At 40.0% G+C, this 27,064-nt stretch overlaps 1 protein-coding gene across 4 annotated transcripts in view; it reads left to right on the forward strand.

Moving 5' to 3' along the window:
* Window positions 1–27,064, forward strand: part of syt7b (synaptotagmin VIIb) — a 103,287-nt gene that overhangs the window by 42,085 nt on the left and 34,138 nt on the right. For 2 of the 4 annotated variants that reach the window (XM_055011967.1, XM_055011970.1), the window contains exons 2-5: window positions 12,535–12,638; window positions 19,545–19,624; window positions 20,629–20,763; window positions 25,178–25,378. In XM_055011967.1, coding sequence (XP_054867942.1) covers window positions 12,535–12,638; window positions 19,545–19,624; window positions 20,629–20,763; window positions 25,178–25,378 — 520 coding nt within the window. The remainder of the gene's footprint in view (window positions 1–12,534; window positions 12,639–19,544; window positions 19,625–20,628; window positions 20,764–25,177; window positions 25,379–27,064) is intronic. The other 2 variants (XM_055011974.1, XM_055011976.1) reach the window with 1 other exon arrangement.

The raw sequence follows: 27,064 nt of genomic DNA on the forward strand, positions 1-27,064 counted from the left end.
CTCTGAGACAGCAGACAACAGCCTGTTTGCTGCACTTCACATGTGATGAGACATAACACATGGTGCTCTGCATTTAGTCTCTGTAGCAATAGACAGCAAAACTCCTGAGTGTTTGTTTTCGTCCAAGGTTTCCCTCTTTGCTTGACCCTGGCAGTAGTCATACATGTCTGTCATAGACTCGCACATTAATTGTGTATTGAAATGTAAAACAAAAATACTGCATAAACTGGAAAATGGCCAATGTTGAAGATGCCCATACCCTGCGGAGCTTGGCTTGTGTAAGAAACAGGCAACAGAGCGAATGCTTTTGACATTTCAGCTGAATGAGTAGCAGGGCTACAGAGTCACAGTGATGGTTTGGCAGGAGCGTAATGAAGTCAGCTGGCATCCATTAGGGAATGTATGGTTTCCTGTAAGAGACAGGAGCAAGTAGCAGGTGGAATGGGAAACCTGATTTACAGTGAACAATAGGAGTGTAAGTGATATTTGTCTCACTCGTGTCTCATTCACAAAACATCGGAAAAATAGCTCTGTGCAAGATCTGTTTCTCAACTGGAATTACAGTATATGACGCCCTCCAGCCACAGTGTTAATGTAAAGTGTGCCTCCGCAACACATTCAAAGCAAAACTTTTGCAGCCGACCCACCCTGTTGTCATTTTATACCACCGATGCCTTTCACATCTGATCCATTTTCTTTTTGCATCTTCTTATTACACAGTTGGAGTAATTCTGAAATCATAGGGACTGTCATGTTGCTCATTTAACAAGACATATACAGAAGAAGTGTTCTTTGATGTGACACACTTATCAGCATGATGCGATTATTTGTCTCTGCTGTTGAAAATCATTTTTTTGTGTGTGTGTGACAACACTTATAGTAACTCTGTTAGGCTTTTTGCACAAAAACAACATGATATTTTGGGGTAAATTAACTGTTTTGCAAAGGTTAGAAGTTCCTCATGAGAGCTAATGGGCACAATAATACAAAATGTGGTTAAAGTCAATAAGCAGCTGTTGAATGTTATGTTCACTTTCCGTTTGAAACTTGAAACAAAAAGAAAAATGTCAAAATGTGACATTTTGTCGGCCCCTTCATCCACCTGATCTCCTCGATAAAGCCGTCTGACTATCTGCTTTCTTCCTGTCATTACTATTACTGCTGGAGGGTTTTGTCACATGAACTTACTTCAGATGACTGATGCTGTCTTGGGAGGACATTAATGGGAGAGTTTTGGTGTCATTCTAACATGGGAAAAAATAATTCCTGTGACAACATGTCATCCTGCTCTTCCTTTCACTTGACGACTTTATATCAGTCTTCAGATGGCACTAAAGTTTCACGACGAAATGACTGATTATGTACATTTTTATGCGCTGCTCCTCGTATCTTATGTCAAGAGTAACAGAGGTAAAATAAAATGAAAGAAAAGAGGCTTTCTCTGCTGTAATATTATAAAGAGTATTTCTCATTTCAGTCTTTGTTTAAATGAGGACTTCTTTCATGTTGCACAGGTACAACACCGCACTGTTTTAATGCCTTTTCACCCTCTGATGTTTCTGAGAAATTCCTGCGCTCGTGTTTGTATGCTTGTGTTTCCATAGTTACCAAATTATCCCCAAAGAAATTTAGTCTTAACTTTATTTTTGGAATCGCTAAAATCTTGTATCTAGAATTGCAAATTCTGCAGTTGCACCACACTTTACTTTTAAGCAACACCAAAACCCATTTTTTAAGTGATCTCTATGCGGCTGTTTGGTTGTTGAATGACCCTTCACTTTCCCACTAGCCGAATTTAATGAAACACACAAGCAAACCTTCAGTAGTTTCACCTGTATAACCTTCCAGTCTTTGTTGTTTTCAGTTGCTTCAATTTATTCTGTCTATTCAATGTTTTGGTTTTGTAGCAGAAAAATGTGAAGTTGTTTTCCACCATTAAAATAATATAATACAGCAGTAAATGGAGCAGTGTCCTGATTTGGCGCAGAGTGCAGTTTTATCACAGTAGTGTAGTGATGAAGTGTATTTGGCGAGTAAACTAATGTCGCACATTATAGCTTTAACATGTAAAGTGTGTATAATTTGCCCAAACTTCTCTAGATTAAACAGCATATCAGGCAAAACCCTCCAGCCCTTTGACACTAATCTCAGCTGAGTCATTACATGCATGATATTGACATTTGAACCTTCAATACATAATCTGAACTGAAGCATGTCTTTGACTATCCAAAAAGCCAAAAAGAAGTAGGTTTTTTTTTTCCACTTGTCAAAATGTGATGCTTCAGGCAGTACTCTTGGACAGAGCAGAGGAAAGAATGAGATCCCCTCAGGCTACGCAATGTTTTTGGACAAAGATTTGTAAAGTTCCCTGGAACAAAAATTCCTGAGGTTAGTTCAGTGATGTGTAAGTAGAAACAGTAGCAAAAAATAGATCAGCGTGATCAAATGCATCTAGGTGGCCAAAAACACAGCCAGTTAATTCAGAACAGCTGCAGTATGGTACACTGAAATGTAATTATAGGGCCAATAATTGTAGTAATTTTGCTCATCACAATATTTTTCATGATTTAATGACACGATTAAAAATGCTTCGTGTCTAGTTAACCCTGCACTCACAACAGGAAGGGTTGAGGAAATGAACTCAAGTAGGAAATCACATGAGACAAACGCACACCTTTGGGAATTCACATTCTGCTCTACCTGCTAAACGTCTCACAGCTTCTTCCCTCATTTGTGCTCCTGTTATATATAAGTGATCATGAGGAGTAAATGATGTCATCTCCAGTGATAAACACCAGCCATTTATTCTTAGCATCTAAATCTATCCAGCTGGCGGTCCAAAAAAAACACAGAGATGGTTGAAGTAATTACTGATCTTGATACAGGTTTTTAAAGAGAGACATGCTTTTCTCTTTCATTCCCCTTTGGTTGTCTGTGTAATTGGCTGGCCATCTTTACTCCCACTGGTCGCCACTCTTCTGGCAGTGCGTCTGTTGTGCCAGTCAGGGGTCACCTCCCTCAGTGGTGGCCCTCTCCATGTTGTGCCGACCTACAGCAAGAGATGCTCCTCGGGAGGTCTCCGGTGACTAATAGTGCTTATTCTCTGTGTCGTGCCGGGCAGTAACACCAGGGGCTGAGTGAACAGAGCGCAAACAGATAAGCACAGCAGGTGGAAGAAAGGAAATGCTGAGAGAGCAAGGGGGGCACATTTGACAGAGAGAGATACTGGTGCCCACAAGAGGAGAGAGCTTGGACTGAATTAGGACGGACAGTGTGGGCGAGTGTTCGAGAGAGAAAGAGAGACGCGAAGGGAAGGTGCTCAAACCTCACCTTAGAAGAAATACAGTGTAATACAAGCTGGAAGTCTGCTCAACCTCCCCGTCAGTAATGTGAGGATTATTCTCACTAAATTAATTGCTTGGATCTGGGATCAAGGCAACATCAAAGAGACCTCAGGCAGATTTCAAAGGAAAATATCGACAATTTGACAAAAACAGTTACATTAACATTCTCTTTGAGGGAAAAGTCTCATATCTGTCCATGAGGTATGGAGCTTAATTAGCTTAGCATAGCTTAGCATGAAGTCTTGAAACTGTAGCTTTTTTCAGGAGTAACACACAAGCAGTTTTTATGTGATAGCAGCACATTATCTTACAAAGCAGCTAACTTTGATGCTAAGGTTCTTGTTTTCTATCCTGGTATTGCTGCTACTCTTGTTGAGTGGATCTGATGAAGCATTTTCAGACACTTGTGTTAGATGTCGAGTAAATGTACATAACTCCAGGAGTTCTGAGGTCCATGTGACTAATATTTCCACCGTTCTTCTCTAGCTACAGTAAATTATCACCAGTGTAGTGTCCACTTTTGGTCAAGCCCAGACACTAATGGAAAGATGTTGTCGAGGTCATTTGGTGTCTAATTTAGGAAGTCAGTGGAGCGTGCACCACTATGGCTATGTAGCAATTCACTACACTGGAAATACTTTGGCTATGTGCAGTGTTTAACTTTTTGCTGTTGATGTGACAGTGTCATTCCTGCAAGAAACCTCAGTGATAATAAGATTCCAGAAAGTAATTTTACCTGATCGCTCATGGCCAAGAAATTGTTTCAGCGATTTACTCCCTCTATTTCCACAACTTGTTGTTTGCTTTTTGTGTCTGAGTCAAACCAAGTCCACTTTGGAGATCTTAGCTGGTGTATGTAAACTGTATTGAATTTTTAACAGAGGAGTTACACTGCCTGGCCAAAAAAAAGTTGCCACCTGGATTTAACTAAGCATATAGGTAAGAGCCTTCCATTGGATAATTCCTGCAGTGATGAATATGTTTCAGCTGCAACAACTTATTTAACCCTAGCTGATGCAGTGAGGAGCTTCTCATTTCTTAAACAACCATGTTGGAAGACACATCCTGTGGTCATGGAAAGGATTATAGTCTGTCTCAGAAGGGTCAAATTATTGGCCTAAACAACTAAGGAGATTTCTGACACTACTAAAATCAGGCTAAGAACCGTCCAACGCATTATTAAAACCTGGAAGGATGGTGGTGAACCATCATCTTTGAGGAACAAATGTGGTTGTTCATGTGGTTTGATGAGTCCAGACTTACCCTGTTCCACAGCGATGGGTGCATCAGGGTAAGAAAAGAGGCGGATGAAGGGATGCACTCATCATAGCTAGTGCCTACAAACCTGTAGGGGTTAGGGTTATGATCTGGGGTTGGTCAGGTTCAGCAACGTTATGTTACCAAGTTATTAAAAAGTTTTAGATTTCAACTCTCACCTGAACGTAATAATCGTAACATGGAGTTGAGTTATTAATGATTTGTTTTGTTTTTTGCAAAGCATAACTGAGGGAATCCTTCATTTCAAGTGGAATTTCATTTACTTTGCATATGTTTTCTAGTTCATGCATCCTTTGTAGCAACAACCATCTCAAGGAACCATAATTCCAAGATAAGTAAGTCAACAAACTTTAATCAAAGGCAATACAAAAAAAACTCTTACTTGGTTTATGTGGGGGAAGAGAGCGATAAAAGCAGGTTTATGAGGTCTATTTTTAGATGAGCAGCTCTTATCATTTGTGTAATAAACTGTGTAATTACCATGAGTGAAAATAATGTGATGCTGAGAGACACTGCATGTAGGAAGACAGGAGACAAGAATTACGGTAAGATATGCTGGAGAGTGGCGCTGCATGTCTGCCTTTAATTTAATATGGAACAGTCTTTGCATTACATTAGTGATACATACAGTACTGTGCAAAAGGTTTAGGCAGTTATGAGGGGAAAAATCCTAATTATGCTTTCAAAAATGGAAATGTTAATAGTTAATTTCCATCAATTAACAAAATTGAGTGAATGAACAGAAGAGAAATTGAAATAAAATCAATATTTTTGTGTGACTACCATTTTACCTTCAAAACAGCATCAATTCTTCTAGCTACACTTGCACACAGTTTTTTGAAGGAACTCGGCTAGTAGGTTGTTTCAAACATCTTGGAGAACTAACCACAGATGTTCAGTGGATGGAGGCATCCTCAAATCCTTCTGTCTCTTCAGGTAATCCCAGACAGACTCAGTGATGTTGAGATCAGGGCTCTGTGGGGGCTATACCATCATTTCCACGACTTCTTGTTCATTTTTTTTGCTGAAGATAGTTCTTAATGACATTGGCTGTATGTTTGTGGCAGAATAAATTTGGGGCCAATTGTGCACCTCCCTGAGGGCATTGCGGACACCATTAATCCTGGCCAAATCTCCAACTCCATTTGCAGCAATGCAGCCCCATGCTTGCAAGGAAGCTCCACCATGCTTTACTGCTGCCTGCAGACACTCTTTATTGTACTGCTCTCCAGCCTTTCGGCAAACAAAATGCCATCTGCGACAGCCAAATATTTCAGATTTTGACTCATCAGTCCAGAGCACCTGCTGCTATTTTTCTGCACCCCATTTCCTATGTTTTCGTGCATTTTTGAGTCGCTTGGCCTCGTTTCCATGTTGGAGGTGTGGCTTTTTGGCTGCAACTCTTCCATGAAAACCACGCCCGGCCAGGCATCTACAGACAGTAGATTGGTGTACCTGGGTCCCACTGGTTTCTGCCAGTTCTGAGCTGATGGCACAGCTGGACATCTTCCAGTTTTAAAGGGAAATAAGCTTAATGTGTTTTTCATCTGCTGAACTAGGTCTTCTTGGCTAACCACTTGTGCCTATGATCCTTAACGTTGCCCGTTTCTTTGTGCTTCTTCAAAAGAGCTTGAACAGCATGTCTTGAAACCCCAGTCACTTTGAAATCTTTGTCTGGGAGAGACCTTGCTGGCAGTATAACTACCTTGTGTCTCGTTGCTGTGCTCAGTCTTGCCATGGTGCATGACCTATGACATGAAATTGTCTTCAACGAACTCACCTTGGTAGCAGAGTTTGACTGTTCCTCACCCAGTTTTAAGCCTCCTACACAGCTGTTTCTGTTTCGGTTGATAACTATGTTTCAATCTACATGTGAAATTAATGATACTTTGCACCTGCTGGGTATAACTGGCTGATCATATACCTGACTGTAATCTTACAAAATCCCTGACTTTGTGCAAGTGTACCTATAAGAATTGATGCTGGTTTGAGGACAAAGGGTAGTAACACAAAATATGGATTTGATTTAGATTTCTCCTTTGTTCACTCACTTTGCATTTTGTAAATTAATAAAAATAAACAACTATTATATATATTTTTGAAAGCATTCTTAGTTTACAGCAGTTTTTCCACACCTATCTAAAACTTTTGCACAATACTGTATATGTATATATCTGCGCTCCAAAAGATATAACGCAGGGACAACAAGGAGGAGAGAGTGTTTGAGTTATAGTAGCAGAGTCTCTTGCTTACACTTGAAGCCATGGGAGCTACTCAGTATGAGACCAAACACAGCACAGTAGGCGCCTCATCTGGAGGGTAATTTACATTTATTGAACCTCCCATGACTTAACATTACAACATGAAATCACCATAGTACGTACTGTACAAAGATAAGCTTTCAACACACCATGAATGTTTTTTAAAAAAATACGTACTGCCATTAATCTCAGAGCTGACATATAGTATACAAACTAACTAGTTAGAAACATTCATGAAATACACACGTCATCTTTCTTAAAAACAAATAATCTTCTCTTAGACGGGATGCTGTGATTTTGAAGCTATTAGCCACCAAAGGTCATTCTTAGAAATACAAATTTGACAAAACAAGCACAACTGAAAGTCCACTCACTAGCTTTCTTTTTGTTTTTCGTTTTGATCATTTAGTCACAAAGCAACATCTTAATTAGCAGATGGAGTCTACTTTATGATGTTTTTGTTTTTTTTTATTAAGCTAATACAGACAAGGACTCCTAAAAGTGCTGTGGACAAAATTATGCCAGCTACTGGGCTTGCATGTTCATAGATGCATCTCCATGACAACTGTGCAAACTCCACTGAAGAAGACTTTGTGGTAAAGATAAAGATGTATAAAGTCAGACCCAATGTGACAAAACAAGGAGAACTAGGAGCTAAATCACAACCACAGTAACAAGACTGCAGGTGATCTACTGAAGTTAGTCGATAACGTTACCAAGGCTGTGCAGATGCTTCTTCAAGTATTGTGGGATTAATTGTTCCTGGCTGAGAAATAGTTGCAAACAAAATAACTGTTCTGGTAGATTGATTTAGTTGCTGTTGGACAGAGTCATGTTAGCTGTAGTCTATATGACGTATGTAGCTTCATATGTAATGTATAGATACAAAAGTCATATTGATCCTCTCATCTAATTCTTGGCAGCAGAATGAATAAACACCTAACTCAAAAAGCTCAAAATCTCTAAGTGTGCCTTTGATTCATCTAGATTGCATTGTATTTATTCGGAATCAAATACAATAGCTAACTGTTAGTTTCCCTCAGTCACAAGGGAGATGTCATTTTCTTTTTTTTCTTTTTCTCAATAAAACAAGCAACAAAACCAAAACAACAGCAAATTGTTCAGATGAAATTAAAAACATCTCTACAGGCTTATGGAAGAAATCTCATTTCAGAATGCACTAAAAGCAAATACAAAAGTTTTAAATCCACAAAAAATATGCAAACAGGCAACCACATGATGAACATTTCAGAATATGTTTAATTGCCGTTTCATTTGATGTGGGCCTTTGTCGTGCTTCTGTATGAGTTTATTTTATCATTTCATGTTCAAATTTAAAAATTTTGCCACAATGAGTGTCAGAAATTATCCAAGGATTCAGTGTTTTTAGAATATTAATTGTGGTAAACACTTTTATCAAAGTATTTCTTCATCAATATCCTGTTTTTGTTGCACGCATTTTGTTTTTCTGTGTTTGTTTTCATCATCAGCCTTCATAGCAGTTTCAGAAATGGACCTCATTACCTCTGTTTCTATTTGAGTACTTCAAAAAAATTTCCTCAACAGCCATTAGTACATTTTAATTAAGCCAGTTACTACAACAGATGCTCATTAGGTCATTTTGTGAGTGTCGCCACTTTCGGGAGTGGATTTTTTAAGGGTATGAGCTAATTTTCTTGGCAAACATCTTACCTGACGTGCTACAAGTGTTATATCCTGAACATGATAGTCAAGGGAGACCTGAACCAAAATGCATTATTCAACCCTCATTTGTAATCATAAGCCATAAGACTGAGACACTAACTGAGGTCTCTCTGTAGGGTCGATATGACGTCTTTGTGTACAGTCATTTTTGTGTTGTGATTTAGATTTCTTGCAGCAAGCTAAAGCCAAATGATGCTGAAAGTGCTGCAGAGCTACATTTGTTCCAGCTCAGCTCAGTGCATCCACCAGAGTACCGGGAGGTGGAGGTGGAGAATCAGCAGGGATGGACGCTCTCCGTGGTGCTGAACTGCAGTCATATTGAGTTATTCCAGAAAAAGTTACAACTCTGGGTAAATATAGCTCACAGGGCAGCGTATGTGTGATCCTGTCACAGCAGCACAACTCAGAAAAAGTTTAAACAGTTCACCTTTACTCAAAGCTTGCAGGCAACAAACAAGAACAAGGGGGAACAGGAGAGGTCAGTGAATGGGTTTGGTTTGGCAGCAGATGGGCAGAAATCACAGAAGTCCAGAAACAGGCATGGCATCAAAACTGGGCAAATGATCAGATGTGGAAAAAATGACTGAAAAGCCACTGCAAATACAGCACGATAAACAGTCTGGAATGAAACGAGTGAAACTGGGCCTGTTTAAACACTGAGGGAGCCGCTGAGTGAATGAGGTACAGGTGATTAGATGGGTGTGGGGGATCAGACGTTGAGAAAAGCAGGGGTCGCAGCAGGACAGGTGGCAGCGGCAGGATCAGAAATGACAGGAGGGTTAGTGAATGGATTAAAACCAGGCAGGAGGGAATGAATGAATGAATGAACGAGCAGGACTGTGACAGAAACAAGAATCCGGTTTGACGTGAAGTCAGCGGTTGAGTAAGTTTTGTATCACTGAGGATGGGTCAGCAGATGTAATATCCTCGGACCCCCTTTCTAATTAAGATGCAGTCTTGTTGCTGGATATGTCATCTGGATAATGGCATCTGATATTTACATTTATACCTGGTATTAATAAGAGTTCTAGTTATTTAAATTCCACTCACAGTGATTAGATCTGATTATGCAAATGAGGAAGGCAGGGCAATCTGGCAGGTCCCAGGTTTACAGAGGAGATGCTGCAGTGTAGATGGACGTGGGTGGGTTTGTTTGTCTGTTTTTGCAAGACATCTTGATATAACAGAAAGAATTATCTTTTAGCTTTTGGTGTTTTTTATCTTTACAAAAAGTGGCAGATTTTTACAGACTGCATTCATATCCAGCTGAGGTCATATCACAGTGTGAGCCAAACCATCTGCAACTGCATTCTGATTGCAGTGTGTTCTCCTTGTTGAATTTACATTTGTTGTTCACTATCCAGAAAAGGAAATGTTCAGATCTGAACAAATGCATGGTAAGGCCAGCTTTCCATTGGATACATTCTCAGTAGCAGTAGCAGCCAAAAGCATAGTTTAGGTTTTATTACCTCCTCTGGCAAACAAGGGTGGGCATCTTTGAGATTGATTTTTGTTTGCCAAAATATTTTACAGTTTTCATTTTTACTTTTATAATGGAAATCTGAGAGTTTCTTTCAAATTGATGTGCTTATGAAGCACTTAGTGCAGCAAACCTGTCTTGAGCAGCTAATCAACAACAGATGAAGCAACAACTTGTGTATTTGTTTAACATGCAGCAAAGCAAGTTGCATTAATAGGATTCATTGTGTGATGTTGTTTTAATGATCAAAAATTAAAAATAATAGCAATATCTTAATAACATGTGCACAACCTGGCTTTTATGTTGTGCATCTTGAGTTATATATAGCTGGATGCTTCTGATCTGTGGTTCTTGTCCCACCAACTGGCTTAGTCCATCATGTCCACTGTGGGATGCTGCTGCTGCTGCTCTTTCCTCCCGCCCACTGCTTCCAGCTGCACATTTCCACCAATCTACTCTGCATCGCCCTCACTATGCTTGATATGCTCATCTACACACTGTTTGCATCTTACTACCAGCTATACATGTAGTGTATTTAATGCCAGAGCCCTACACCATAACAGTAAATTTATGAATCAGTTTCAGTGTTAGCTTGTACTTTATGTTTTATCTATCTTATCATGCATGTGTTCAATTGTGTATTATACATTTCCTTGTTCCCCGCCGTCCTCTTCTCCTGTCCCTCCCCCTCCCCCACCCCCTTTACCTCTTCTATCCCGCTCAACCAGCCGGCCAGCAGCAGATGGGTCCCCCCGTGTAAAGAGCCGGGTTCTGCTCAAGGTTTCTTCCCGTTTAAAGTGAATTTTTTCTTCCTACTGTCGCCTTAGGGCTTGCTCTGAGAGTTCAAGCATATGGGTTCTGTAAAGCATCTTGAGACAATTTGAACTGTAATTGGTGCTATATAAAAAAAATTCAATCGAATTGATTATATTGAGTCCATGCACACATCTCCTCTTGCAATCATCCTCCACCAGCAGCAATGAAAGTGATTGTATGTAGAGGTAATTACACAATATGAAGTACCAAAGCAAAAAAAGCACAAGATCTTACATATACCATTACTCATTGTTAATCATGACTCATTGCCTTGTTAAACTGCCACAGGATTATATAGTGGAAGTTACATGTACGAGCTGATTATATTGTGTCAGATTTTTATGCGGATTAGTGCCTGAAATCACCATGTTGTCCTGCTGATAGCAACCAACCAAGTTAAAAAAATGTCCTCACATGAGGTCTGGTCTGGTTGTTGTAAAAGGTCTGAAAGGAGTCATTCTTCTTTCCAGCAAGTTGTGTTTCCTCCAGCTGATGAGTATTTCAGCTTCTTTATTTATCTCAACTGTACTAGTTTTTTTGTATGTGTTGCTCTAAATTTGCATAGAAACACTGGTAAGACTGAGGCCACTTATCTGGTAACTGCACTAAAGCACTATTTGAAGACGAGGTTACCACAACGCACCCTCTGCTGTGAGACTGAAAGGCTCAGAGCAAAACATTCAACCTTGTGGTCTTAATTGCAACCATAATCAAAAATCTGATACCTTATCAAACATTTTACTACTCTTTAATTTTGATGAGGCTGGTGTTTAAAGAGAAGCTGACATTTTATAATTGGAGGAGCAGGAATAAGGTGCATAATATACCTGAAGGACATGAAGAAAGGAGATTCAGAGAAAAAGGGAAGAGGGTGGATGAGAATGATTAGGTTGACTTAGTTAATCCACTTCTAGCATTTATCGTCCTCGACACATTTATAAAAGTTGAATGTACACAGGCAGGGATGAAGAGGGAAACCAAGGGATTAACGAAGACTCGGCAGCCTGATTTTTCAGGTAGAGACAAACTCAGAAAATGATCGACTGGTGTTGCAGAGAAAAGGAATGCAACACTTATGAGCTCATTGTTTTCCAGCATTGTTGTGCCTTTGTGCTGCTGCATTTTGAATTACTCAGCAGACAGTGGAATAAAAGGCATCGTTGAGAGGCAGTAATTGAAACAAATAGAGATGAGGAATAGAAGGCTGTGGAAGAAGTTTTCATCTGTCAAGACGGGAACAAAGTTGCTGAAGGATTTACGAGATAGAAGAGAGAAAACGGAAGCTGGTAATTGCATGGCTCCTGGCCTCACGATATTATCTCTTCCTGACATGTGCGCCTCCCGTTGATACATGCTGGGAACATGAGCATGAAGCTGTTTCACTGCCTTTATGTCTTTTCCCCCTTCGCTCCTGTCACATTTCTCTCTGTGTCTTACTGATGACAGATGCCAGATGACATGGATGAATGGGAAAAGGAAGGAAGGCGCATCGCAAAGCACTGCTCCTGATTATACCTACAGGCTTTATGAAAATGTTGTCACACTTTGTCCTTCAACAGGTTCAACAGTGAATTCAGACTTCAACCTGACAAGTGATACAATAAATGCACTAATGCTCTTGTCTCTGTGTGTCTTTGTCTCTCTCCCACAGGCTCAGTATCTCTTAGTGTGTTCCTGGTGTCTGTTGCATGTGTGGTTTGCGCTGTTTGGCTGGTTGCTCTATGTGGCGTCTGCACCTGGTGTCAACGTAAACTGGTAAGTTACTGGACTTACTATTCTCATTTCAAATTGCATGTTTCAGTTTTGACATTTACTTTAGGTCCTCAGAAACTTGTGTTGCATAGAAACTTGCTTTGCACCTACAATGAGAATCATCTTTCAGCAAAGTAGGAGACATTAGGTATCCAGCAGACAAACTTTTGAAATGGAAAAAAACTTGTATAATCATAATTCTGGATTTTTCAATGAACGAGGAGGCACAAATGTCATTTTAAGAATTTCCAACCAGGTAATTGAACTTTTTTTTTCTATTAGATGCAAATTATTATTCAAAGCAGACTTTCAGATATCAAAGATTCTTTTAATATTTAAAGTCGTAGGTAGAATCTTCAGAGAAGGTTAATTAAAAATAAAAAGGTTTTGTTTCATATTTTCATTCTTTCCTGATTAAATTAATAATCAGTTACATTCACCTGCCAAAACATGGATCTGTTTGATTGGAATATAATTAAATAAGATTAGAAATCCTGGTCAGTTTTCAGTACTTCAAAGTTTTTGACACTCAGTACCATGGACACATGGGTGTTGGTACAAAAAAGTGCGAAAATCAATACTCGGCCTTGACTGAGGGGGGAAATCTGTCACGAAAACACATCTTTCTTCGCAGCTTCACACCAAACCGTCTAGCGCGTCCATTCCCAACATGTTTGTGAGCATCGCTACGTGGCACTGAAGATACATTCCAGTTGTGTGGGCAGTCAGGTTTTCTTTTGACGATAGCGTAACCTTGAATTGAATGTATACACCAATTATGTGCTGTTGTTGAATACTGTTTTGCTTTCTCTGCCCTGTGGCCCTGAGCGATCGAGCGAGTGAATGAGCAAGAGAGAGAGAGAGACAGAGAGAGACAGGGAGAGAGAGGCTGTATGTTTGGCCATGACAGCAAACATGACCATAAACCTCAGTGCACTCTGTAAACATGGCTTTGTGCGCTGTGAGGCTTTGTGCATCACGGCTGTTTGCCTCCAGCACCATGCTAATGATTCATATGCTAATGAGCATCACTCTGAGCTATTGGCCACTGGAGCAACTGTGATTCCTACTCCAGCCTATATTTTGATCTACATTCCTACATTCCGTCCCACTTTCCTCCCTTCTTGCCTCCCTTTTGTCCTGCTCTTTTGTCTCTGTTAGAACAGTGAGTGCAGCACAGCAGTTATTAAACACATTCACGCTGAGAGTTGACCGGACTCAAATGGAAGCAGCTAAAGCGAAATGATTTATTTTAATAGAGGAACATTTACAGTTGCTCGCACTTGACAAGCGAACCCTTTACTTATCTTTGTTTGTCATCAAGTTATCTATGTCTCCATCTCTGTTTTGGTGTCACCCTTCTTCTTTTATACTGAGTGGTCTGGTTTGTGTTCATCCCTTTGTCACTTTATCTCCATGTCCTTGCCACAATGTCACTGGTACCTTTTTCCAGGATTGTCGCTCTCTTCTGTTGTTTCTGTTACGAGAAACTGTATTTTCTCCTTCATAGTCCTTGTCTTTGTTTTTTAAATCTTCTGCATCATTTTCTATAGCTTGGTTTGCATCGAGCACACTGAAAGGTTTCATAGATGAACGCTTTGGCTTTTAAAAAAAACGAGCAAAGAAGATCATATTGGTCAAACAAAAGCAAACTCTCATATTTGAGAAGTTTGAACCAGCAAACTTTAGCATTGTTGCTTACAAAAATAATTTAAATGGTTAAATAGTAATCAGAATATTTTGTTTTAGGGATTTCTTAGGGCTGGGCTATAAATCGATTTTATCAATTAATTCGACTTTGTACTTAATGTCGATTTGTTTTAATGAAAATCGATTTTCTCATCAACATCCGCCACCAACGCCTTCCTGCTGGGCTCCCGTAGTTCAGAGTGCGCCCCCCTCCCTCCCCATGCTTGATACACAAACAACATGGCGGCGAGCTGTGCAGATCTAAAGGCGCGTGTCCACTAGATGCGATTTTCCCGCATGGCAACGCACCGCATCTGAAAATTGCACGGACGGCGGGCGGTCACTAGCGGACCACAACATGGTCACATGACAGCACTGAGCAACAGCAGGTCACTACGTGGTCATGTGACCGAGCTTTCAGCTGGACAGTCTGGCAGACAAGTTTACTTCAAAAAACACATCAGCGAAAAGTATTTCTGAAAGCATTTGAGGCGAGAAATAATCTGTGCAGCAGCTGAATCTGTCCTCGTTTTATGTCACCGACGCCTAGTTTATAAGTTTGAGGACAGTTTCACGATGCGTGGAATCTCCGCACGCCGCATCCAATTTGCATAAAGTAGAAGTCCAGTCTACTTTATGCAAATGAGCTGCAGCCCTCTCCGGGTAAACACACTGGATCTCAGCGGGAAACGCACCGCAACCGGACCACCATGCCACATGCAGCGCATTTCCAGCTGCGATCCGGTGTGTTTACCTGGAGCTCATTTGCATAAAGTAGACTGGACTCCGGGCGTACAGAGATTAGGTAGGGGGTAAAAAAAAAAAATCGGATAAATCATGAATCGGGATTTTTTGTGAAAAAATCTGATTTTTTTTTTTTTTTTTTTTTTTTTAGGCCATATCGCCCAGCCCTAGGATTTCTAGTTATCAGCTAATCAATTTATCAAATAACTGCTGTTTGTCGTCATGGTTAACTAGAGAAAAATTGACTTGAAACACAACACAGGATGAGTTTACTTCATAACATTTAATCAAAAGCAAATCTAACCTTTGCAAAAGTGTGTTTGCTACCCAAATGCTTCCAAGGAACAGAATCCAGACAGCAATGATGTTTAATACAAAAAGGAATTAGCAACACAGAATAGTAGCATAAAAACATAATTTCTAGGAGATTTGCTCTTTGACAGATTTTGTGTGTGACTAATTAATTATGTAAGAGATAAATCACTTATTCTCCTGATAAATCACATGTATATAATTCTGTCCTAAATAAGAGAAAGACTCTTTGGAAAACATTTGTTCTAGGAGAGATGAAGCAGTCTGGTCTCATACCATTGGTTGTTTTATGGGAGTGGAAGGGGGAGGAGAGTGGGAGGAAGGAAGGGAGGGAGAGGCAGAAGCAGCCACAGAAGCATCCAGATGGGTAGGAAGGGAAGGTGCTGCTGGTCAGTGTTGAACATCCAGGTGTGTGACAGACATGATGACACTTCGGAGGAGGCTCCAGAGCGAGACAGGGCCACGCCGCTCTGAACTGGAAGTCGTCGTCCGTCCCTTTCACATCTTGACTTCACCTCATGTTCTGCACAGCTTCATTATTCCATATTCTGTTGCTCACATGCCCCTCCAGTCTGCCTTCGTACTCCTGTTTCTCCCCGTCCTCTCGATCATCCCTTCTGTTTCTCACATCCTCCCACACTCTCTCAACATTGTACCTTCTCCACCCTCTCCTCTCCAGCCTCCTGAAGATTTTATGATTCTGTTTAATGATAGATGAGCTGCACTTGATAGCATATTCCTGACTGTTGGAAATCTATCTCTCTTCGAGTCCCAGAATCTAATATTATTCTGTCCTGTGTGTACGCACTGTATGCGCATGTTTACAGTATAGTGGCTGGATGTAGGTACAGATCAGGTCAGACTCGGGGCTTCGCTCTCTATTGAAAACCCTTGTGCTGCTGAGCTGAACAAATGAGATATGGCATCTGAATGAATAATAGAGTATATTGGGAATGCACTAGAGGTATATACAGTAGAATACATAAAGAGGCCACCTGTCCCCAGGACACTGAAAGCTGTAATAAGATAAACATTCAGCATTATGTTGTATCTGAAAACCTCCAGCCTGCAGGCTACGTGGTGTTGTTTATTGACTGCAAGTATTGCATTTGTCATGAGGTATAATTGACTTCTCTCAACCAAAATAGAAAAAAAATTAAAGTCTGATTAAAAAAAAAAATTTAAAAATAAACATTAGCAACAGTGACAAACATTTGTCTCGTCTTTACAAGAACCTGTTATTTATCTGTTTATTTCCTAAGTAGAAGACAATGTGATTGAAATGACACTAACTGACAGTTACCAGAAGAATAACAGTACTGGTAGTTTGTCGAAAGAAATAAAACAACCTTCTGCTTTTTCAGTTATTTCCTGAAAAGCAATATCTAAAATTGCAGTATAGTTCTAAAGCCATCGGTTTTATTAGTAAATCTTTGACAGCCACTCCTCAATGGCTCTTCTCCCTTTCATAAATAATTGAAGGAAGAGTTTCATTCAGCTCTGTCAGACTGCCCTCATTTTGAGTCTTCATGTCTCCTACGGGGCTTCACAGTGGCTCTCCGGTTAGCGCTGTCACTTACAGCATGACGGTCCTGAGTGTGAACCCGTTGCTCTGCTGGGGCTTTTAAATTTGCATGTTCTCTTCAGACACGTGGAGGCCTGTGCAGTTTCCTGTAACAGACCAAAGACATGCAGATAAGGTCAACTGAGTCTTAGGTGTGAATATAAAACGAGTACATTCTGTGTCATACAAGAGGCAGAGGCTCCACAAAATGTCCCAAAAAAGCAGCAGCAGTGACAGAATATGCACAAATATACTGATTTTGTGAAAGTAATTCCACCATAAAAAGATCATTTCTATTGGTTTCTTCTCTTGAGTTATTAAGTTATTGGTATACAACAACGCAGTGTGCTGCGGACATTTCAAAGAGTGATGTTCTGAATGACTATACAGCTATATTTGATGGTTGAGCAGGGTTGAGAGTGCAGAAAACAACTCTTGAATGATCCACTATGAAAAAGCAAGAGAGCAGTAACTGATTAATTGAATTAATAAAAACAGTTCCTCCTCACCACGGCATTGTTCTGCATTCATGAAACTTATGTTGAATTTAAAATGTAAATGACCAAAGCTGACTAAGTTTCAACTGTGACTCTTTTTAGGAAATCTGTTTCACATGATCTAATATTCTTATTGATAACTGATGCAGGTGATTAGTGTGTAAGTAACATTTTATCAAAATGTGACACACATAATTAAAACTCAGTCAAGTCAATGAGGTAGATAATTCATTACAGCAACAGATGGTAACGTAGCTGAAATCTCCAAATGGGATCAAGTCCAAATAATTTGTGAAAAAATATGCCGTGTTCAGTTCTGTTCAATGTCCATGTCTATCTCATGAACATTTAATGGCATATATGTGCTCTTCATGTCCTTGTCGTGAGCTTCTAATGGAAAAACATTGTGTCAGAGCAGAGGGTCTGTGTTACTCAGCGGGAAAATGCTCCGTGTTATCACCTTCAAGAGTTCAATAAATATAGAGTTCAATAAAACATAGAGGTCAATAACTGTAACTACTGTATATTGCTCTGCTGAAAGCACTATCCATTAAGTGGTAAAAATCTGCACAGAGTAAGTAACGTAAGCCCCATAATATATTGCAATAGAAATTTATGCAGTTTTCCAGCCTATTTAGAATTTTCTCAGCACATAAATGATCTTTCTTCCCAAAAGCAGCTTTGAATGTAGTTTTGTAAGAATGCATTTGTGTTTCTGATGGGTTTCTGTATATAATGTCCTATCATATCAGGTATATCACTTTTCTTAAGCTAGTTTGTACTTCATTCAAGGATTTAATGGCACAGTCCTTTAGAATACAGGTTGATTTCACCCATTGATAACAGCACCGCAACACTAAAAGGGATGCATCGTACGTGATCAGGCAGTGTCTTGCTTCAGTTAAATTTCCAACAGTAATTGTATTCTTACTTACATTCATTAATTGTGATCGAGAGCAGAAGATTTGCAGCAGAGATTGCTTTGTTAGCATGCTGCTTAGAAGAAGGAGATGACTTCATTTAACTTATTTAATGGGATCTTCACTATCAGCAGTCTTTACCGGCTTTAGGAAACTTTTTAGAGGCAACATAAGCAGCTCATGCTCCTCTTTAAAATCTCAAAATGGTGTCACTGTAGCGGCAAGTTATAGTGCACACGACACTGTAGCAACGGTGGTGATGTGTGCAGGTTCCAAAGCAACACTGCAACCTTGTATTGCATGCATGGTTTTTTTTTTTTTTGCACCACTGAACTTTTAAATGTGCATTCATCTTTGTAATTTGTGCTTATTGAACTGCAACCCTATTATAATGTCCCTCACTATGTAACTGTTAATGAACTGGCACTGATGGCTAATCATTGAGGAAGAATTGCTCCTATGTTTTTCCCTATACATTACTTTAATGCCTCACAGTCATCATTTCCAGTCCTACTAACTGATATCTTTCCAACAGATCTAAATGAAAACATTACTTAGGTTATTGGCGGTTGAGAAATCTGTGTGACTGAAGCTCCTGCCATCTGTGCCACAACAATGAACCCTCTGTCAAATTCACTTGGATCTTTATCTCTTCACATGATACAAAATCTGACTCACCTGAACCTCCTCAACTTATTCATACATGCCACAGCATGATTGGGTGTTAAGTGCTTAATTGTACCATTCAGTGCACCTGTGTGGAAGCTTCTGCATTCGTTGTGTTTCTCTGCTCATTTATTCAGGCCCTGCTGGTGATTTGTCACTTGTCTGTATGTGCCCCTCTGTCTCAATGTGATGAATTTCATTGCACTATGTGTGCTTTCCTTTTGTTTGTGTTTAAAGACATGCGTGTGTCACGCATGTGAGAGTGTGTTTTTGCATCTCATTGCAGACAAGTGGTCCCTCATCACGATTTGATCCTCAAACCTGGCTGTGTTCCTAACATTAAACCAATCTGTTGCTCCTCCTTCGTTTGTCACATTTTACAACATGTGGTGGAACCTGATGCTGTGTTAAAGCCTGTATAATGAACACTTAATTGTGAACAGTAATCTAGTACACAGCTCAAAGATCTCTCCTCCCCATTACTCTTTGTTTCTGTCTCTCTCTTGTGTCGTTGCAGGGGAAAAGGAATAAACCAGGGGTGGAGGCTGCAAGTTCTCCAGATTCTGTGAGAGGTCGAGGGGAAAATAAAGCCATCAAGTAGGTGTCAGGCAGGGAGTGGATGGAGGCACATGGAAATGATCTATAATGTGGTTATAGTGTCGCATTTTAACAGCTGTTTCTGATTGCACAGCTAATCTCGTAGCTCTCTGCACGGTTAGAAATGTCCACCCTGAAATGATGATGCCCTCAAGATAATGTTATATGACTGTATTTCTTATTTATCAAAGAGGTTGGATTTTACAATCTCTGGTCAAGGAGATTGTGTATTCTGTTTGTGTAAATCAAAGGTTAAATGTTTAAATAATATTTACCTTATACTAAAAATGATCAACAATGTACTGACAGTTTGATGTGTTTGGAATATACAGACATAAGGAAATTGTTAAATTCGGAATTTTCACAAATATCACCATTTTTTGAACCAGTGTTTTTCGTAGCCTTACTTATTTAGGATTTTTATGTCTCAGTTGAGTTTTTATTTTATGAAAATGGCGCACTTGTCATCGAATGGTAAATCTAACAATTTCTTTTTTGTTTCACTTGTTTCCTGCTATTTCATTTTACATTTCTCAAATTTAAGTAGTTCTGTAAGACTTGTTTATTCAATGACCTGTTGTTTTTAGTTCATACTGACTTTTCTATCTCCTGTTTTGTTTCCTCATCCCAGACACAGTGATAAAACATGCAGGTTGCTTAATTTTTCTCTTTTCTGGTTTGTTTAACATGAACCAACACTATCAGAGACTTAACTTAAACTTGTCTTTGTCATGTGGAACTTTATGATGGATGTAATGTTAAGCTCACCTGGTTTCTTCTGAACAAATATTTATATTTAAAGGACTGAGGCCAGTTTTGGAATTATACTTTTACAGTCATTGATGTTATTGCTTTTCTCCCATTTATTAACTCCCTGACCTTTACAGTTATGAGACTGATCTAACTTTGCTCTTCTCTCATCTTTCTTGTTTTACTTCTTTTATAACTGTGACTGTTTCCTGCACTCGCCTGCCTTACCTTTCGCTGTCTCTCTTTGGCTACAGCGATCTAGACAGAGACTTTTGGAATAACAATGACAGCAGCAATGTGCAACAGAGGTGGAGCTCCTACCCGCCCAAGGAGTTCCTCTTAAACATGTCTCCATATGCTCCCTACGGAGACCCTCGCCTCACGCCCAAGTGAGTCTCAGTCGTGGCTGGTAAGGGACCCCTCTACCTGGGCAGGGCTGTAATGAAACAGGGGCTTGTGTACACCTGGGAAAACTCCTGATGCTGTGTGACTGGTTCACATCATAAAAATTGGAGTAACAGTCTAATGGTTTGTTTTCCCAAACTAAATTGGTTATTCCAGGCTAGTGTTTTACCATTTGTGTGCATAAGTACCTGACAAATAAAGCAAAAATACTCCAAATCAGCGGCAGAGGTTGATCAATATATCACTCGGAGCAGTGAAAGGTCACATTTAATAGCCTAAAAGGGGGCAGAAACCTTCATTTTTAATGCCGTCTGGCCACATGTCTTTGAACAGCGGTTTCCTCTCATCCCTGGCAATCCTCATGTTTTTGCATTGAGGCATGTCCACAGCGAGGTGGTGTTTAGTATGCACTGCTGGCCATGCGGCACCTGATAGAGGCGTGCAGCACCATCACCTAATATTGCTGTGATTCTTAGGACTGAACAAACACCGACACAAATTATGACCACTTCCTAAATCATCGCTAGATAGAAAGACTGTGTTTCAGTCTGCCAAAACCCAAATGGAATTATTTATTTATCCCATTTGACAACAGAGAACAGTCTTTAAATCATAAATGACTGTGAGCTACAATTCTACAGAGAATCCAAATTATGAGACCCCACTTTTAAGTCCCATCTGGCTCCAGTTAAATCTCACACAGAGCAGTAATTTGGGAAAGTAGTGTTTTATTTTGCTTTGTGCCCAGTGTACAGGGTGTACAAATGAAAATGTTTGACAGCCCTGTCGCCTACAGCCCTGCTAGCCTCACCAGACCCTTTTTTTGCCTCTCACCTGCAGCCCATGGAGTGTTACCATGGAGACGGACAACCCTCAGAGAGCAGATCTCACTGTTTTACATGAACCTTTTCCCTGTTTATACAACCGGGCCTCTCCACGCCAAAGTATTCAAATTTGCTTGTAACAGACTTGACATAAATATGCTAAGAAATCAGAGTTTTCACAGAGGGTTGACTGTTGAATGTTGATTTTTTTTTTTTTAACAGTTTGTTTAATCTTTGACTGGGCTGCTTGAAATAATAGTTTGACATTTAGAAAAGTATGCTTGTTTGCTTTCTGGCAGAGATGAGATGATCAACAGCACTCTGATGCTGCATGTTTCATTAAAAATAAAGTTACAGACAACAGATAGTTTAACACAAAATAAAGACTGGAGGAAACCTACCGTTACTAGTTTGGCTCCAAAAGCATCTACCAGCACATCTAAAGATCTCTAATTAACATGTTGTATCTTGTTAAGTGTGCCAGTGTGTTATTTCATGTTATTCCTAATGCTACGTGTCCACTCGGTGCGTTTTTCCCGCATGTAAACGCGCCGTATCTGAAAATCGAAACTCTCACCGACCTTCTTCTTAAACTATCCTGCCTGCCCCTGATAGGACAAACGCATCGACTCGGTAGGTGTCTGCTCCTGGATTTCAAGTCGGACCAACATGGCGGCTTGGTCGCAAACTTTCTCTTTTTTCTCTCTTTATCACGAAAACACTTCAGCGAAAAGTATTTCTGAAAGCATTTGAGACGGGAAATAACCTGTGCAGTAGCTGAATCTGTCCCCGTTTTAGTTCACCTAAAGCTAGTTTAGACGTTTGATGAAAGTTTCGTGATGCGTTTTACCTCCGCACGCTGCATCCAATTTGCATAAATTAGAAGTCGAGTCAACTTTATGCAAATGAGCTGTGGCCCGCTCCAGGGAGATGCACTGGATCGCAGCTCAAAACGCACCGCAACCGAACCAGCATGCAACGCGGTTTATTTCACATAGGCAATGAATGGGATGCGGAAAATTGCTGGATCTAGTGGACAAATATCTTTAGGCTTGTACTTATAGATTCTTCTGACATGCTTTTTGGTGCTATAAATTATAATGTAAGTTTTTATAAAATTTGTTAAAAACTGTGACAAAAATCCCCAGTGAAATGGATAGGAGGTCCGTTACACAACTGCCAAAAGTCAGCAATGTTTGAAACTGCTACTACTACTTTTTTTGAAAATCCAGAATTTTTTTTCAGTTAGACTGATTAATGAAACATGCTGGCTTTTCAAAATAAATTGTACTTATATAAATTATACCTTATGTATAATTAAAGCAGGACATATTAATCAGCAAAAGCTGCATTGTCACACTCAAAATTTCTTCAGAAATGTTCTAATTTTTGTTTAATCTGTACAAAAAACAAAGTGTGAAAACAACTCTTTTACATTGTGTTTTGTACTGTACTATATTTTGGCAGGCACCATTTGCCATCCTGGGGGAAAAAAAGAAGTAAATTGTTGTTTTGTTTGGAACAACATGATACAACATGCTAATTGGTTAGTTAGAGAGGTGTTGGTAGATGGATTTTGTTACTTCTGAATAGCTGTTGTGTTATGTTCCCAGTCCGAGTGCGAAGTCTCACCAGCAGCTGGCTGTAGATTCATGTTTACCACACAGCTGTGATTGTGCTATCAGTCTAACTGTCTGCTCAGAAACAAACACGCATATTTCTCAAACCGTTCCTTTAATGGGGTGGGTTTAATTTTGGTCTACTTTTTTTTGTCACTGTTCTGTTTATTGTGTGTGTGTAAAGTCCTGTGTTCTTTCTCCTCACCTCCATTCACTGTGTTTCCTGCTTGTTGTCACTACTCCCACTATCGCTCATACTACTTTAAGTGCTTTACCGCTGCCTGATAGCCCTCCTGAGTCCAGTCTGCTGAGCCCCGTTCCAAAAATAGTGACACTGTATCCTCGGTGTACAGTAGCAGTAATTAAGTGTTTGGACGGTGAAAACGTCTGCTTCATATCAACCTCCATTCCATCATCTAGATGCATCTCACACGGTCACTCAGGCATTAAGTGAACCTGTTCATTCTTATCCTTTCTAATTACAACTCACTTGACTCTTTCAAAACCACAGGGTGATCAATTACTCTGTATCTAGGCAGTGATGTTGAAATGATTGTAAATTCAGAGAGTAGCTGTGATTACAGCTTCTGTTGTGATTGCAATCCATTATGTTATTGGCATAATTATTCCGTTTTGAGTGGCATTTAATTGGCTGCATTTCTGAAATATGTGATCAGTAAGTTGTCTGCCGTCAAAATCACGGTGCTTGTGTGCAAGTCAAGGAAAGCTTCTTTTAAGGCTTCAGAGGCAATTTAAGATAGATTAGAGCAACATTTCAGAACAATTAGTCAAAAATAAAAGCAATTAAGGATAAACAAGATTAATAAATACAAATTGCACAGGAGAACAGGAGAATTTCCAAGATGCTCATTAATCATAATCGACAACATAATATTATTATTATGAATCCTAATTACATGGACACTGTTCAACAAAACAGTAGGCCCAGAAAATATCCCATTATTCAGTGACAAATCGTTCATTTTTGTCGTCAGCCTGCACTTAATGTCTCAATGTTGTCGCAGACGCCCTCCTGTTGTGCAGCTGCGTGTTGTGTGGTTTGTCCTCACTCAGAAGCTCCTGTACTGAAGTCAGCATTCTGTCTGTACTCGTCTCTGTGACGTCTGAGTCCAGGTCAGCCGGGGTGGGATTGTGGCATGCTGACAAATAACGGAGAAACCTGAAATACTGACTCTACTTGCAGTGAATATTTACAAGTTGTATGACTTTAGTTTTATTTTTTTGCAAACACATTAGGTGAAAGTACTGCATGTGTGTTGCTGTGAGATTAAATCGACATTCGTGTTTATCTGCAGTCTTAAAATCTGAAGATGATGCATCTGTGTCATTACTCCACTACTATTCCAACTTCAAAGAGTCAGCAGGTTGATTATCGCTGTCTCTCTCCCTGTGTGGAGTGAAATGTGCAGATCTGCTGCCTCTCATGGCCCATTTCTCACCTTTAATACTTCCAAAAACAAATTGTAGTGGACTTGGTGTGTATTCGCACTCCATACTTTGCGAGTATCTGTGTGAATTAGGCTTTAAAAAATTCTGTTGTTAAATTATTTACAGCGAGTAAAGTAAGTTTTTGTGCAACTTTGAGCGCAACTATTGCAGTATATGTTTTGTCTCATTTGCAAAGAGCGAGAGACAAGTGTTATAAGTGTTACACAGTAAATCTCAGCTCAGTCCTCCTCTCTGCTTATTTACTGACTGTGTGTCCGACCAGCAGCTGCTCCTCCAAGTTTTTGTTATTCACTGGACACTTGTGGTTGTCCACAAAGTGTCTTACTCACCAGTTTGACTATCTTTACTGATGACACTTTTGCTTTCCGGCTCTGTGCGTCTGTCTCTCGTCTTTCTCTTGTTTTGTTTTTTTTTTTGTATCCTCTCCTGGTTCTTTCCTCCTGTCTGTCCGTGTTTCTTTGTCTATGATCCACTGTTCCTCCCAGTGGGGCCGTGGCTAAGGGTGGGCAGGGCGGTGCTGGACCCTCACCGGGGGCCAGCGACAGCGGGGTTGGTGCTTGTTCTGACACTGGGGCGGGACCAAGTCGCAGTGACAGCGTTCGGAGCATGGTGACAGGGGGCAGCAAGGCCGGGCGCTGGCAGACGGTCCAGAGCCACATGCATGCCGGAGGCCTGCGGTTTAGCAAGTGAGTGGCACATGGTGACAAAGGGACACGCATGAGGGGCTACAGTGGGCACAACAACAGCATGGTGTGGATATCAAGGAAGTGAGCCTGTAAAAGCATTACGAATGGAACTGTTGCATGTAGACGAGAGATGAAGCTATTTCTCACATGGTGCAAATGAAGACAATATAAGGAAGGTCTGACAGAGAAGCCAGCTGCTTGGAGGATGTACCTGTGATGCATGAGTAACTACTGAAGTCTCTCTTCTACAGAGAGCTTCCTCACTCATGACAAAATACCATCAGCTGCCAACCAGCTGATGTCTCAGACAAAGTGAATCCACACAGTCATACTGTTCCTCTGCAGGCTCCAATTTACTGAAGGCTGTGACAGTTTTGAGAATTTCAAACAGAAAAGATGCTCTCTGCAGATTTTCAGAAACAGCGTGTTTGTTCAATTGAAGTAGCAGCTTTTTAAACTCGCCGTTGGTTGCTATATAAACAGCAGCAGACATAAATCAAACTTTTATCTGCAACATGGTTGAGTGCAACTGAATTTTAACCAAACATCACCGTATGTCAGCCTCTGCAAACACCTGAGAAGGTGCGTTGTTAGTGCAATTATCAACCGATCACATTGCGAGCTGCAATCACACAGAGCCCTGTTGGTTACCCCAGATATTCAACATTCAGTCCATAGTCTAAGTTCATAATAATGTTGCAACGCCTGGGCCTCAGGTTCAGAAAATCAAAGTCCCATTTATCTTTCCCACTGACAATTTTATTTGACTCACGGTTGGAGCATTTCTGAGGCTACCATTGTGATGAAACTCCCTTTGTTAAATCATCACCACACAAGATAAAATGGAAAATATTTACTTCTTAGATAAAAAGTCAGGGTACAAATCCATGTGAGAACTTAAATGTGGACATCAACTTCCACCGTAGGACTGAGACTAGTCCTCCATGGCAAAATTATAGCAAAAACATGATGTCTCTGTGGGGGTTAAATAGTTCAAACTGATGGCCTTAACTTTAAAGGTTCTTACGTCTTACAAGTGTTTATGTGTGATCTGAGACTGAAGATGTTTTAAAACAGTATCATGAAAAAAGAAACAACTTGGGAGGAAAACCACTCTCTTATTGCAAATCTATAAACATCAAATCATGTATTCAAAGGAAAATCACACAAGCATAATGTAGCACCATCATCTGGTTGATTTAAAGTGGTTTGTTGTTATTACTGTGTCATCATTTTTGCACAAAACATAGAAATTCTAAATTAAAATACTGAGTGATTTTTTCTTTTTACTATTGTTCAAACATATAATTCTCAAGCAGCAATCCAGACATGGACAGTTCAAAAGTAACGAAGAAACAAGGTGCAAATTGAACAAAGAACTGCAACTTAACACAGGCAAATAGAAAACTACAAGCAACGAAGATAGGTTTGACAACATATTTACCACTCTTGGCCTTTAGTTAGTTGCCCTTTCTCACTTTCCAGCATTTTTATCTGAGATTGTGCTGTGAAATTTGCAGCTTGCACGTGTCTATTTGCATAATGTTTAAGTTGCATTGAGCTGAGCGTTTATATTCACCGCATCTTCAACTGATTTTCATCATATTTTTTCAGTAAATCTTAAAATGATTATGGTATTTCAACAACACGGCAACAACGTTTTTGCACTTAAAGTTCAGTTATCCT

This window comes from Amphiprion ocellaris, chromosome 1 (assembly GCF_022539595.1).
Source record: "Amphiprion ocellaris isolate individual 3 ecotype Okinawa chromosome 1, ASM2253959v1, whole genome shotgun sequence".
In the NCBI taxonomy this organism is placed as follows: Eukaryota; Metazoa; Chordata; class Actinopteri; family Pomacentridae; genus Amphiprion; species Amphiprion ocellaris.